At 43.7% G+C, this 14,593-nt stretch overlaps 1 protein-coding gene across 1 annotated transcript in view; it reads left to right on the top strand.

The window, feature by feature from the left end:
- Positions 1-553: 553 nt before the first annotated feature.
- MAP2K1 (mitogen-activated protein kinase kinase 1) overlaps positions 554-14,593 on the top strand; it is a 79,144-nt gene continuing 65,104 nt past the window's right edge. Inside the window, exon 1 of the mRNA XM_030875197.2 lies at positions 554-1,068. Coding sequence (XP_030731057.1) covers positions 989-1,068 — 80 coding nt within the window. The 5' untranslated portion in view covers positions 554-988. The remainder of the gene's footprint in view (positions 1,069-14,593) is intronic.

The following is a 14,593-nucleotide window of genomic DNA, read 5'->3' as shown; positions in this document are numbered from 1 at the left end:
CATTCCCAATCTGCTCTCAGAAAAGGTTGTCCCAATTTAAAGTCTCATCAGCCCTGAACACCCATCTCCCTGTACCCTCGTCAGTAGACTAGTACTGTGTATTACCGTTTTATATGTATCTTTCTACTTGCCTGTTCCTTAGGCACAAGGAGTCTCTTGACAAGTTGTCTATTCCTCGACGTTGCCTCTAGAAATAAGAAGGGGTCCTTTTCTTTATTCGTTTTATTACTTCATCTCCATCAACGTGACTCGGCCCGTGGGCTACAGTCACCTCAGCGGAGGAGACCGCGTGGCGACCAACTCGGTCCAGGTCACCTCCCTTCCCGGTGGGTCCACCCGGGTGCCTCTGTGCGGCAGAGGGCGCAGTAGAGCCAGCGCCGGACCCCACCCCCAGGGTAGCACGCCGCGCCCCGTGACGTATTTCCGCGTCATCTGCCGCCGAGGCGTGTTTCCATTGGCTGCCGGCGAGGCGAAAGGGGCGGAGCCGAGTGGGAGTGTGGAAAACGCAGCTGCCCGGGGGGGGGGCGGGGGGCAAGGCTTCCCCCTTCCCTATCCCTCCCCACCCCTCCCCCGCCCTCCAGGCCCTCTGGAACTACTGCGCCGAGTCGCTTGGAACGCGGCAGTGGCGGCGACGCACTTTCCCGGGCTGTGGCTGGAGCAGCGCTGTGGTGCGCGCGCGGCGGGGCCCCTCGAGCCCTGGGGACCGCTGGACTGAGGGAGAGCGGGAGGGAATCCCGGGGCTGCGGTGCTGCGCCGGCGGGAAAGCCCTTCGGTCCCCTGTGAGACGAGCAAGTGGGGCGGGGGTCTCCTGAGACCGCCACTGGCCACTCGGCCCTGACGGGACCGCGCAGAGCGCGTCCCCCGAAGGCAACCCCCGGGCCCGCGGCCCTGACTTGGCCCCGCGCGGCGGGCGCGGGGCAGCTCAGAGGGAGGAAGCAAGAGGGGCCGCCCACCCCTTGGAGTTGCGAGCGCCTTCCCCGGGTCCAAAATGCCCAAGAAGAAGCCGACGCCCATCCAGCTGAACCCGGCCCCCGACGGCTCCGCGGTTAACGGGACCAGCTCGGCGGAGTAAGTCTGGGGGGAGGCGAGCACCGGGGCCGGGCTGGGGAGGCCGGGGCCCGGGCTCAGGAGCCGAGTCGGGTGTGCGCGGCGCGCGGGGCTCCGCTCGGGTCGTCACGTACGTCTTGGACTGCCAGGCGCGAGGAACTCCCGGCCGCAGAGGTATCGGTGACTAAGCACTGATTGTGCGCCTGACTCAAGACCAGTCAGTGGACCCAACGAATCGCGATGCCCCCATCCCCACCCTTTACCCGACCCTTTCACCCATCCCTGATCTCTGGTCATTTTCCTTCTCCCTAAAAAGTAAAAACCGGTTCATCGCCCGCCCCTACCCAGCTCTTTCCCCCCAGATCCTCTGCATTTCTGGCCTGTAACCGGGAGAAGGGAGCAGATGTCTTGGAAAAATTAAGATCGCATCTGCGTTTTTGAGACCAACTCGGTATAGAGTGTGGAGTTGGGACCTGTGAGCAGTCCTCACCTTCGTACCTGACACCTGTGGGCTGGGAGTGCCTAGTTGCGGCCGCTGCCTGGCCAGCGGGGGCGTGTGTACACCGACATCACGGTGGATTTTCGCTTGTCGACTTTGGGGGCTCTCATTCCTTGGCCTTCCTGGAAACTCTCTTGTCTCGAAGGGAGCGGTTTTTCTTTTCTTCATCTGACTTTTTAATTCATTCATTCATTAAACAAATCTCATCAGTGTCTCTCCTGGCTGTTCCTTACTTGACCATAAGCCCTAACTTCCGACCTGAGACATGACACCATGGTCTTGGAAATCACACACAAGGTGCTCCATCTCTGCAGCTTACAGTGTTGCTCACAAACCAGTCAGTACTTTGTTTCGTTAAACAATGATGCGGCTGTTTCATGTATGTTTCTGAGTTCCCGCAACTCTTGAGTCCTGGGTAAGGGACAAGACTGCCTGAGGGAGAAAGACCCGGCGAGTTGGAGAAATAACCAGAAAAGATTTAGTTCTTAATCTCTTACCTGCACACTGGAGACTTTAGGAAGCCAGCTGATGAAATGAATAGATTAGGCTTGGATCTTCTACCCTTTGGTGATTTCTGTAACCTTCCTTTGACTCTCTCAATTTTAATCGCCTGGGGACCTGTTGGCTTGGTGGCTCTGTCCATCCCTGTAATGATCACAAGGCCAGTGGTGGACAGACCTGTGATGTGAGCTCAACCACATTCCTCAGACAAACTGCTTTCTTTTTTTAAAAAAAAATTAATTAATTTTTGGCTGCATTGGGTCTTCGTTGCTGCGCAGGGGCTTTCTCTAGTTGCGGTGTGGGGGCTTCTCTTCATTGCAGAGCACGGGCTCTAGGCGCTCTGGCTTAGTTGCTCCGCGGCATGTGGGATCTTCCCAGACCAGGGCTCGAACCCTTGTCCCCTGCATTGGCAGACGGATTCTTAACCCCTGGGAAGTCCCCAAACTCCTTTCAATACTGTAGTGTCTGTTTTGCATGATATTAACTTGTACAGGTTAGTGGATTACTTTGCAAAGATTGGTTCAGTTTTAGTGTGCAGAATTTTATCCCCTTAAAATAGTATGAAAGCCCCCCAGGGCAGGGAAGGACAGGACAAATTTTGAATGTTGTGGCCTGATCATCGTGCTCCCGTTTGATTTGGAGGAGGGTACTGAGTGGAAGTACCTTCTGTTGTTAATTGTGACACCACTGCTGTGTTCTTGCAAAGGGGAGGAGTTTCGTTATAAGAAAACAATACAGGGAGGAAAAGAAGAAATTCTCCTGGAGTTGGTGGCAGATACGCTTGGGTGGGACTGGGAGATTCTAAACAGTGGTTAAGAGGTGGGATTCTGGAGTCAGGCTAAGTTTGTGGTTTTGTGACCTGGGACAAATCTCTCTCGGGCTTAGGTTTAGTTTTTTCATCTGTGAAAATGGGTCTAATGATAGAACCTATTTAGAGCAGTTGTGAAGATTAAATGAGCTAATAGTAGGAAACCTTCCATGAATGTTAGCTGCTGGTACCTTTGTTACTGGGTAGAGAAGCCTCAAGGAAGCTAGAAGGTAGTTTCCAGTCGTGGCGGTGGATATGTGTGTTAAGGTGCCTTAGCTTCTGGATAAACGACTCTCCCTTGCTCAGTTTTCTGTGCCATGTACACCTACCTCCATGACTCATTGCTGTGTTACAATAGGAGGCATCTTTGTGTAGGCTGCCTGAGACAAACAGGGACTGTTCCCCTACAGTTCCTGCCACTAATGGGGGGAAAGCTGTATACATCTACATTCTTTTTTTTTTTTTTGCGTTACGCTGGCCTCTCACTGTTGTGGCCTTTCCCGTTGCGGAGCGCAGGCTCCGGACGCGCAGGCTCAGCGGCCATGGCTCACGGGCCCAGCCGCTCCACGGCATGTGGGACCTTCCCGGACCGGGGCATGAACCCGTGTCCACTGCATCGGCAGGCAGACTCTCAACTACTGCACCACCAGGGAAGCCCACATCTACATCTTTCACCTTTTTCAAGCAAAGCTGATGTACTCATGATTTCTGTGATTAGACTAGGGCACAATTTTGAACATTATCATACAGTGTAAACGAAAGAAAAAAAATCCATTGACATTAAAGACCTCTTGGTACTAACTTGGCAAGGTTGCTTCTCTGTGGCTTTCTGGCACCTTGAGACTGGTCTCTAACATAGCACTTACCCCTTTCAGACAGAGCTGGGTTATGCATAGACCTGATGTCTATGCAAGTTCTGGGGGTCCTTGAAGAAAAAGAATGCAAAAATATTTCTTCTGCAAGTCTGTAAAAATATATGAGCATATTGCAAGGGTGCCAAGTTAGAATGAAATAAATTGGAAATAAGATCATATCATTTCCCTGTTTAAAATGTTTTCATGGTTTCATTGCCGTTAGAATAAAATTCAAACTCCTTATATTGGGCTATGAGCCTGCTGCTATCCCCCTCCTGCCTGCCCCCCACTCCATCTCTTTAACCACATTTCCTGCTGCTCCTTTCCTACATTACCCTGGTCCTCTTTCACTTCCTCCACGGGATGGTCCATACTCCCTCCAGACCCTTGCATATGCTGTTCCCTTTGCCTGGAATGAATCATCCCTTCCTGTTCCCAAGCTAGGAAGGAAGCAATCTTCACCTCTCTGCATAAATGTCATTTCCTCAGAGTTGTTCACAGACCACCTAATCTAAAGTAGGTCTTTCTCATGTCACCTGATTTTTTAATGACATTTCTTCACTGTCCATAATCTTTTTTAGGGTATTTTAAATATTTCTCTCTTCTGTACACCATAAACTATAAGCATAGGACTGCCCTTTTTGGATTCACTCTTCTGTAAGTAGTACGTAGAATAGTACTGGCACATAATAAGTGCACAAATGTTTGTGGAGTGAATCAGTGAGAGAATGAAAGTTCTAATATTTGCACGTGTTTAACAAACCTTTTAGTTTTTTTCTCTTATTTTCCCCTTTACTCTCATTCCCCCTTCCCCATTTACCTTTTCTTCACAGGCACCATCTCACCCACTCTGGGTTATTTAATATGTGGTCTTATAATTCCACCCGTTTGTTGGCTATATGTGTGCCTTTGGGAGGTATGCAATAGATAGTATCGTTCTGTGTGCTTAGAGTGCTGAATGATATTGTACTATTATTCAGCCTTAAAAGAGAAGGGAATCCTGCCATTTGTGACACCATGGATGGACCTGAAGGACAGTATGCTAAATGAAATAAGCCAGACACAGAAAGAAAAATACTGCATGGTCTCAGTTTATATGTGGAACCTAAAATAGTGGAATACATAGAAGCAGAGAGTAGATAGGTGGTTAACCAGGGGTGGGGAGGTGGGGGAAGTGGGGAGATGTTCGTCAGAGGATACAAAGTTGCAGTTAATAGGAAGAATAAGTCTAGAGATCTAATGCTTAGTATGATTACTGCAGTTAATAATACTGTATTGAATACTGGACATTCGCTAAGAGTAGATTTCAGGTGCTCTTGTCACGCACACACAAAATAGTAACTTTGTGAGGAGGTGTGTATGTTAATTAGCGTGTCTGAAATAATCATTTCACTGTGTGTGTATATTGAATCATCATGTTGTGCACCTTAATTATATTCAATTTTTATTAAAAATCCTATTGTGCTATAAATCTACATCAGTTGGGATAGACTAGAAAATCTCAGTAGTTTGACATGCTTGCAGGTCAGTGGGAGGCTCTGTTGATTGGATTCCATCAGGGACTCAGGCTGACGGACGCACCATGTCTGAAATATGCTTAATGAAAAGGGAATCTTGTGAACCACATTCTGGCTTTTAAAGTTTCTGCCCAGGAGTGACACATGTCACTTTTGCTCTCATTTTTGTAAAGCAAGTCACATGGCCATGTTGACCTTCAAAGGGGGCAGGGGCCTTCTTGGAAGGAGGATAATCAACAATATTTGAACAGAAGCAATGACCGCCCTAAACTTTTATTTCAGTTTCTTTTGTTTTAACCAAACACCATGTTTCTGCACTCTGTTCATGCTGTTATACATGTGTCTAGTTCATTATTTCTCTTGGTTGCAGAGCAGTCAGTCTTGTGCATGTACCACATTTTACTTATTATTCCTCCAGAGAAGACAATTGTGTTGTTTCCAACCCCTTGCTGCCTCAAACAGTGCAGCCATCGCCATCCTTGTACGCGACTCCTTTTGGACTCTTGTAAGAGTTCCCTGTGGAATGTACTCAGAAGTGGGATTGCTGAGTCTTAGGGTACCTTGCCTCTCCTTCCATGATAAGGCACATACTTAATCTCTTTGTGTTTTAAAGGAACGCTTTTAATCTCCACAAGGAGAAGTGTGAGCCCTGAGTAGAATTCGTGGTGGCGATGCAGGGTACTTCCCGAGTCCTCACTTTTTCTTTGACCTTAGGCAAGTCCTTTGTACTTTCTCTCTTTTAGTTTCCTTATCTGTAGAGTGAGGATGAGAATGGTCTACCAAATCTTTGCCTTAGTGGCCTACAAGGCCCTGCCTGATCAGGTTCTTCGTTTTCCTCCACTGTCCCCTTCACTTATGTGCTCCAGCCATGCTGTTCTCTGTGCTGTTCCACAGTCGGTTGGGCACATTCCTATCTCAGAGCTTTTGCTATTCCCTCTGCCTAGAATTCTCTTCTGCCAAATACCCACATGACTTGCTCCCTCACTTCCTTCAGACCTCTGCTCAAATGTCTCTTCACAGAGACCATCCCTGCGCACTCTAATTATAGCACTCTCTGTCATGCTCTACTCCTTTATCTTGCCCTATTTTTCTTCATAGCACTTATCACTAATTAATGTTGCATTGTCCATAAGTATTTATCTGCACCTCACCCCGCCCGCACTAAAATGTATGCTTCATGAAGGTGAGGGCTTGATTTGTTCCTTGCTCAGTGAGTAGATCAGTATCTGGCCCATAGAAGGTACTCAGTAGATATCTGTTGATTAAATGATTGAACCATTACCACCTTGAAGGAGTATCATGAAGATTAAACAAGATAACACATATAGAAGTGCTTTGAAGGCTATATGGTGCTGAATAAACAAGAAGGTGCATTGCTTGGCCTTGGCGGCATCCACAGCTTTTGGATTTGGGGCTGAAACCTTCAGACTTAATTATTGCATTCATAGCATCAGCAGTTTCTGCCACGTTTGTAGGGACACACATCTGTTAGTGTGAAGGTCCTTAAGGAAGGGGACAGAAACATTGAGACAGGTTGTTGTGCTTTTGGGGGATCTCTTATGGCCTTACCTGGGATGTACACCGTGATAACTAGAAGCTTTTGAAGTGGTTTTAACTGATTTTGTAGTTCTGAACTTGGATGCTTCTACTGGTTTGTTGCTGCGATAACTAATACTGGCACAGTCTTTTGAGAACAACTTCAGGTGAAAAGTAGGGCCAGCTGAAGCCCGTGTCCTTGGGAAGAATGTCTCTGCTGTTGTTGTAGCAGATACAGAAATGGCAAAAAGTTTCATAAAAATGACTTAGCCCAGAGCAAGGAGATGTGTGGGGTGCTTGTTTGAACATAAACACATACAACATTTTACTTTCACTTACTTATGCATCTTTGAAAGAAAGGGAGAGAATACTTCAGTTAGAGCTACCCATCCAGCTCAGTTTTTCTCTGCCTGATCCCTTTATTGTCCTCCCATTGCCCCAGCACACTGCTTCTTACCTCTGTCCGGTCTTGCTCACATGGTTTCCTTTGTCTGGAATGCCTTCCTCCACTTTCCTGTGTGATTTTATTTTTGTCTTGTATTTGCCACCACACTTTCAGTGAGGGGAGGGACCTTGACTATCTTGTATACTGATATTTCCCCGGCGTCTTGCCCAGTGCCTGGAATGAATGAATGCTGCCCATCTTTCAAGACCTAGCATAGAGTTCATCTCCCATGTAGCCTTTTCTGAGTAACTCCATGCTATTCTAGGACCTGAGTTCCAGACTCAGTTATGCCCCTTCTTAATTGTTGACCTTTGGCATGTCATTTAACTTCACTGAGCCTTAGTAAAGGAAGGATGATAATATAACACACCTGTGAGGGAAGGCGGGCAGGTGCGCATCATCCAAAATAATGTGTATGAAAGCACTTTATGATTGTTGGAATGCTATCCAAGTGGGAAGTGTAGTTAGTGGTGCCCGCTTTGGTTTCTTCCTTCTCAGCTGACTATTACCTTTTGTTCTTAATACCAAATTGCAAATGTTGATAAATCATGTTGATTTGGACATTTTATATGCTGCCTGTTATTTAAAGTTTAACCCAAACCTGCATCTAATCAAGGCTTGAGATCTAACTTCCTGTTTACAGCAAATACACGGATGGAGAAACAAATTAAATGATACCAGGAGGAAACAAGCATGCAAATTCAGGATGTGCAACATTCTCTAAGACAACTGACCCAGTCTCTTTAAAAAGTCAGTGTCATGGGGGAAAAGTAGGGGAGTGGTGCTGTTAGAGAATTAAGAGACTAAGGAGACATGTCAACCATATGTAATGCATGAACCTTGGTTGGGTACTGAATCAAAAAATGCGATAGCTGTAAAATGAATTCTTGGAACAATTAGGGAAATTTGAGTAGAGAATTAGGGTTAATTTTTTAGATGTAATAATGATATGATTATGTAGGAGAATGTTGTTGTTCATAGTTGATATGTGAAACTTACTTTGAAATGGTTCAGGGAAAAAATACACATACCCACATGGTAGATAAAGCAAACAGGGCAAAATTGTTCACAGTTGTTTAGTTGGTTAGTGTGTGAGTTTCACTGTTCTATTCTTTCCATATTTCTGTGTTTGAAAAAATTCATAATAAATTTTTTAAGAGTACCCAAGGATTAAAATTCATCCTAAGCCTTAGGCCCCTTTTAATTTTAACCACGTTTTCTCTCTCCCCTTTTGTATTCTGGCCTATATTGTGTAACAAACATCACATTAAATGCAATATCATTTTGAAGTCTTATGCTTTCTTATTCTCTAAATGTTCCTTATGTGTCTTTTTTTCATTAATTTGATTATATGGGACCATACCTTTTTGAACCCCTGGGTCTACATCACTACACTCTTAATATAGTAAATCATTATTGGTAGATTGGAAAAAAACAAAATAATGTTTAAACAAAACAAACCACCAACAACAAAAAACCCTTCCTTGCGAGCTTCCCTCAGTCTGAATTGGTAGTTATTTCTACCACATCCATAGGAAGTACAGGTCAAGCAATGGTGAATCTTTCTGACATGTTGAGAAAACCTGGAGAACCCACAGACTGGGAAGAAGATGAGGTGAGCCTGAGAAGAAAGCTTAGCGTCCCAGTTTTGTTTCTTTTATTCCCTTCCAGAAGTTGCCAGTTTTGAAAAAATCATCTTGGTCTCTTTTGGCCACTTGATTGTGTTTTTTCTTCATGTCCTGTTCTTTGCCTGAAAGCCCATGAGAGCTGTTTGAAGGCTCACATACCTGTTTGCTAAGTTAACACCTCCCAGAATGAATTGCATTTTTGTTTTTAAAAGAGGTGTTTTCTGAATCCTGGTGCAGGGCCTACTGCTAAAAATGCTGATCTCTGCCTCTCATTTCTTGGTGAAGCTCCCAGGGGTATCCTGCTTTGAGTCAGATTAAGAAGAGGTTACATGGGGGTTGAAGAAAAATCGGACAAAGGTAGAGTGATTTCTTTTCCCCCCAACTCCTTTTTGCATATTTGCCTGCTCAAGTACAACTTCAAAAGAAAATTGAATGTATCAACACCTTTTTAAAGAAAGAACCTCAGACATTAAATTTTCCAGTTTAACTTTTGGTTATTCCATTATAGGCATATATAGATAGCTGTGATCAGTTGATGGGTCTCTCCTCCCCCCCATTTCTACACATAGACATAATTCTAATGCTTGTCATTTATTTTTGGCTAAAGAATAGGATTTGGCTTCACAAATGACACTTTGTTGATTGTTTAGGTGGCTTTCAAAATTTTATTATTTATTGTTACTCTTATGAATGTTTTAAACCCATTTGTTTTGTTCTTTGAGATTAATTCATACACAGAATCAGAGGCAATGAACCATGTTATGGCTTTTGTTACGTATTAACTGAATATGTTCCATAAAGAGACAGAACCAATTTACAATGTATGTTTGAACTGGTCCCTCAAGCTTCAGGAAGTTGGCTTTTTTTTTTTTGAAGTTTAATGATTTTTTTTTTTTTTTTTAGAGGGGGAGGACATATTACAAGCAAATGATCCTCATTTCAGTCCCTTCTTTTGTTTCTAAATTTATTTATTTATTTATTTATTTTTGGCTGTGTTGGGTCTTCGTTGCTGTGCGCGGGCTTTCTCTAGTTGTCGTGAGTGGGGGCTACTCTTTGTTGCGGTGCACGGGCTTCCCATTGTGGCTTCTCTTGTTGCGGAGCACGGGCTCTAGGCGCGCGGGCTTCAGTAGTTGTGGCATGTGGGCTCAGTTGTTGTGGCTCGTGGGCTCCAGAGCTCAGGCTCAGTAGTTGTGATGCACGGGCTTAGTTGCTCCGTGGCATGTGGGATCTTCCTGGGCCAGGGCTTGAACCCGTGTGCCCTGCATTGGCTGGCATATTCTTAACCACTGCGCCACCAGGGAAGCCTTAGTGATTTTTTTTTTGCTAGTTTAATAGGACTCCTCCTCAGTCTGCTTTACTTTAATTGTTTGCCAGTCTGTATTTTTGAAATGGGATTATTTTCTGTATTTCATCGATTCAATCTAAACTAATATTTAATGAATGCTTACCAAATGTAATTTGCTATGCTGGATGCTGTAGGTGGTAAGATTGTCTTTGCCTCCAAGGATCTTAAAATCTCGTATGGGAGGGGAGGGAGAGGTTGCAAAGACACAAGAAGAAGGAAACAGATGGCTGCAGAGTAAGAAAAGTGCCCCAGGAGAAGAGGTACAAAGAAAGTACTGTCAGAGATCATTGAGAGGAGGAAGAACGCACATCCAGTGGGGAAGATTAGGAGAGCCTTCACAGAGGAGATGACATTTGAGCTGGGTCTTGAAGGATGGCTAGGATTTCCATGGGAATGGGGGGGGGGGCATGGCAGGAAGAGAGCTCAGGATGAGCAACTTCACACAAGTGGGAAAGCTTGGGATGTGTGGAGGAGCCGGCAAGTAGTTTAGTGTGCTGGGTGCATCGCTGTAGGTAGCAGGGGATGAAGCTGGAGAGGTAGGCGGGATGGTTTTGTGGTATCAGCTGAACATTTTGAAAAGTTTCACGCAAACTTTTCTTCTCCTCTGACCCTTCTTTAATAGATACGTCTATATAGCTTTGATGTGCTTTGTATTTTATTTATTTTTTGTTAGTTCATGTCTTTTATTAGCCAGTACACAGTTATTTGTCTTCTGGTTTGTTGAAGCAATAGATCAGTGTGCTTTGTATTTTAAAGTTTTATAAATTATGTGGCTACTACATTGTCCCACTGCAATGTTTTCCTTTTATATTGTATTACTTAGGAAAAAATATATTTTTATTTTGCAAAGCATGCCTTTTGTATGGTGTAGGCTACTTTTCTTTAGTATTAAGACATCTATCATCATGTCATAACTAATAGGAGTATGGGGCTTCATTTTCTTCTAGACTTTTCTGCCCCTTATATGGTCCCATCTAGGATTAATTAATGTTCTTGGTGTGAGATATGGGTCTATGTTAATTTTTCTACATAGTGAGTTCTAATATCTTCATGGAGTTTATTAAATAGGATTTTTATCTGTTGTATTTTCAGGTTTACTTTTATTTGGTCTTTATGGTATTTTTATCTCTTTCTAAAATTTCTTTTTAACTCTTATTTAGTTTTGATAGTCTTTTTTTTTCCCTTTTCTTTTTTTTTTTTGGTACGCGGGCCTCTCACTGTTGTGGCCTCTCCCATTGCGGAGCACAGGCTCCGGACTCGCAGGCTCAGCGGCCATGGCTCACGGGCCCAGCCTCTCCGCAGCATGTGGGATCTTCCCGGACCGGGGCACGAACCCATGTCCCCTGCATCGGCAGGTGGACTCCCAACCACTGTGCCACCAGGGAAGCCCTTCCCTTTTCTTAAATTGGGTAGGGTTAAAGAAAACTTTAAGAATTGTCATGGTTTATCTTTCCATTTATTAATGTCTCCTCCTCTTTTCCTGTTATGGTTTTATAGTTTCTTTTGAATAACTCTCTTGTGTCCTAAGTTAATATTTCAAATACCTAACGTTTTGATGCTGTTGTGATTGAACATTTTTAAATTTGTGTTTTCTCTTGACTGTGGTTTGATTTGTATGAATTGTTTATATCCTGCAGCTTTTTAAAATTCACTATTATATCTAGTAATTTTTTTTTTTTTTTTTGGCTGCACTGCGCGGCATGCGGGATCTTAGTTCCCCGACCAGGGATGGAACCGATGCCCCCTGCAGTGGAAACACAGAGTCTTAACCTCTGGACGGCCAGGGAAGTCCCATATATCTAGTAATTTTTTGATTGAATATCAGTATTTCTAGATTTACTAGTGTCATCTGCAAAACATAACTTAATTCTTCCCTCTCAATACCATTTCTATTTTATAGCCATGTCAGCTTGCATTGCTCTCAGTAGCAGTTCTCATGTCCCAGGGGACCACTTTTAAGTATAATGAGGCTTCCCAGGAACCTTCTGGGCCAGGGGCTTTTCTGCTGTCTCCAAGGAGTCATGAAAATAGGAAGCAGCCGCCCAGCTTTATAGAAGCAGAGCCTGTTAGGGCTGGATGGGACCTTACAGGTCCTCCAGCCCTCTGACTCCTTTTGCAAGATGAGGAAACCAGACTGGGGGGGTGGGGGGAGCAGTGGGGAGAACTTGCTGGGAGTTCACACAGCTGGAGTGGAAGAAGGTGCTTGAACTTTTATCCCAACTCAGACATATTTTCACTTGGGATACTTACTTGGTTTGAAAATTTTCCAAGTTTACCCGACACTGAATTTTGGTAACTTTACCTAGTACTCTTAAAAATTTTTAAAAACCTCTTTTCAAGTAATAATCTGAAACACTGGAAAAGGCTGTCCCTCTATATTACCACTCTCCTAAGGTGTTTGAGGGAAAAGGGAATGAGGAAATGGGGGAAGGAAAGGGCATTTTATTTTAGTCCAGGATCCTTAGTAGGAAGGCCTATTTTTAAGCTTCATAATGTCAGTTTTTAAAGCAGTGGCTTTCAAAATAACCACAGACAAAAGTCCCTCTGAAATGATCACCTTTCTAGACTTGACCTGTTTTGAGTTTACCTGTTACCAAGAAAGGTTCAGAATTTCAAATGCTCTTAAGTGCATTTACTTTTCAGAAAAAATGGAACAATTGAGTTGAGTGAATGATCCACATGAGTTCCAGATTCCAGTCAAATCTTGAAATTTGGGGAGTTGTGAGGAGAAGACAAGACTAATCAGCCACATTGTCGTATTTACAGGTTGTCTGGATCCAGGTTCATTACGTTTCTTTATTGAGTTATAACTTACGTATCCAGGTTATTTTTTAAAAATTAGATTAGACCCTCACCGCATTTGAGAGTTCAGAGTCAAAATTATTTGCCCTCTTTGATTTCATATCATCCTTCAGTAAATAATCCTTCAAGAATGTCCTTGTTGGGGGAGGCCTCAGAAGTTAGCAGGAATTCCAAGCTAACTGTAAACCTTTTGTCTAATGGCTTACTCAAATCCAGATCGAAATCCTACCAAAATGCTAGCCTGTATTTCAGCTCTTCTGTCTCTCTCTTTCTCTGAGTCTGAGGAATGCTAGAAAAACACGAAGAAGAGGGTAGTTTAACATCCCAATAATTATTAACAATAGAAAATATATCCTGCTTATCTTAGGCATCCATTTGTGTCCACTGATAAAACTTGGGCATTGGAGCCACGGAAAAGTTCTATTCACCAAAGGAAGGACCAGCGGAACATTTGGACCAGGTTCATAGCGCATTATATTAGTTTAGATAGACAGTGCAACACTTTTATTATTTTACTAAAACACTCCTTTTGAATATAGTCTTTTGCCTTGTTTTATTTTGGTAACTAAACTAACGCTGGGTTAGCCATAAATGTAGCTTGCTGCATTTTTATTTCTGAGTATTCTAAATCACTGAGCAATTATTTTAAAAAAGTCTTAAAGCATTTACAAATAAAAAGCTATAAAATATTGACTAGGGGAAGTCAAGGGGAGAGTTAGTGAGGAAAGTACCAGAAACCACTAACAGGTGTTTTGGCTGCACTGAACAAAGTTTCAGCTTGATAGGCAATCAGGGGGAAGGGTTTTGTGAATTCCTGAAATGTGAGGTGGAGGGGACACAGGGTAAATCAGCAGTTCCGGAGGCACAGAGGACTTGGGTACTGGAGGTGCGCCCCTAGCTGAGGATCTGGAACAGTTCCTGAGCAAGTGGCTTTCTTGAAAGAGAAGCGCTTTATCTGTAGGACCCAGGCGTGGGGTAATAAAGTATGGGTCCTAGATCAGGAAGGAACAGTAGGACGAAGGCAAAAGACATGAAACTTATCCCTGAAGGACATCATAACTGGAAAAATTACCGTTTATTGAGGGCGTATCTGATCTATTTTCATCCATTGTCTTGAATTTGCACTAAAAATCTGTGAGAAGGTTCATAATATTCTATTGTACAGATAAGGAAGATGAAGTTTAGGGAAGTTAAGTAACTTGCACAAGGTTGCATAACTAGTAAGTGGTGGAACTAAGTTTAGAACCCAGGTCTGTCCTTCTCTAACACCCATGCTTTTCCCACATAGCCCTCCAAAGATTGCGTAAAATGCTGAAGGTCTTCTTAGAGCTACACTCACCAAAACTATAGCCACTAGCCATATGTAGCTACTTAAATTTTAATGAATTAAAATTAAATAAAGTTAAGAATCAGTTCCTCATTTACACTCGCCACACTTTGAGGACTCAATGGCCATGTGTGGCTAGTGTTTACTGTATTGGACAGAGCAGATTACAGCATTTTCATCATTGCAGAAAATTCTATTAGCATCTAGAAGTCATCCAATTTTACTCTTATTATTTTTGCCCCTTTATTTTGCAAAGGAGAATATGAAGGACAAAGGAAGGAAGT

Source organism: Globicephala melas, chromosome 2 (assembly GCF_963455315.2).
Source record: "Globicephala melas chromosome 2, mGloMel1.2, whole genome shotgun sequence".
Taxonomy (NCBI): domain Eukaryota; kingdom Metazoa; phylum Chordata; class Mammalia; order Artiodactyla; family Delphinidae; genus Globicephala; species Globicephala melas.
This window is presented reverse-complemented; position numbering and strand designations above follow the sequence as displayed.